We start from the raw sequence: 1093 nt of genomic DNA, 5'->3' as shown, positions 1-1093 counted from the left end.
GGAGGCATCCTCCGACCCACAGCTCATTCACTGCTATATATAGGGCAACCCGAGCCCGGCGCTCATTAATTCATGACCAGTGAATAATGGAAGAGGTCGCCCGGGGAAGGTGTACGTTGGGCATATCAAGGTACCTGTCCTCGGACACACTGATCACCCCGTCCTCTTTGGGCACAATCACTGCCATGTTCACCACGTCCTGCGACCCCTCCACCTTGTTCAGCAAGACGGGCTTGCGGGTCAGAGGCTTCGAGTGGATCTCGGCGGCCATCCTGTGCCTGAGAGATGCCAGGAAGGTGCCCCGTGCCTTCGCGCAGCCGAGACAGACTGGCACATGCACGGCTCACACACTCAGCTCTGCAGCCCCTGTCAGCTGACAGCTCACGTCACTTCTGGAGGCACGCCCACTCACTCTGTTTTGTTGTGGGCTTTTTTTTTTCTCAAATCTTTATTCTAACAACAGAAGATGACAGTAAACATGGTGCGCTGGTGTTGCATGTGTATAGTCGCCAGGATATTTTTTTTTTTATTTTCAAAGCTTTATTCTCACAACATAAAATGACAGTGAACATGATAAATTGATGTTTCATGTGTATAATTGCCAATTTCTATTTTTAAATCTTCATTCTTACAATATAGGATGACAGTTAACACGATACATTGGTGTTCCATGTGTATAGTTGAGAGTATTGTTTTTCCACATCTTCAAAGCTTTATTCTCACAACATAAGATGACAGTAAACAAGATACATTAATGTTGGGTGTGTATAGTTGCCAGTATTTATTTTTAATCTTTAAAGCTTTATTTTCACAACATAAGATGACAGTGCACATGATACATTGATGTTCCTTGTGTTTAGTTGCCAGTATTTTTATTTTTTTTCAAATCTTCAAAGCTTTATTCTCACAACATAAGTAGACAGTAAACATAATACATTGGTGTTCCATGTGTATAGTTGCTGGTAATTATTATTTTTAAATCTTGACATATCTACACATGATACATTGATGTTCCATGTGTATACAGTAGTTGCCAGTATTTGTTTTTCTTCAAAGCTTTATTCTCACGACATAAGATGACAGTAAACATGAT

The 1093-nt window shown here is 41.3% G+C and overlaps 1 protein-coding gene across 1 annotated transcript in view; it reads right to left on the bottom strand.

Annotated features, from left to right (window-relative positions):
- The window catches only part of WDFY2 (WD repeat and FYVE domain containing 2), an 81008-nt gene extending 80630 nt beyond the window's left edge, over nt 1-378 (bottom strand). Inside the window, exon 1 of the mRNA XM_018556460.1 lies at nt 135-378. Coding sequence (XP_018411962.1) covers nt 135-271 — 137 coding nt within the window. The 5' untranslated portion in view covers nt 272-378. The remainder of the gene's footprint in view (nt 1-134) is intronic.
- Nucleotides 379-1093: the final 715 nt, after the last annotated feature.

Source organism: Nanorana parkeri, unplaced genomic scaffold (genome assembly GCF_000935625.1).
Source record: "Nanorana parkeri isolate BGI_ZX_2015 unplaced genomic scaffold, ASM93562v1 scaffold238, whole genome shotgun sequence".
NCBI classification, from domain to species: Eukaryota; Metazoa; Chordata; class Amphibia; order Anura; family Dicroglossidae; genus Nanorana; species Nanorana parkeri.
The sequence above is the reverse complement of the archived record's forward strand: the minus strand, read 5'-3'. Positions and strand labels throughout refer to the sequence as shown.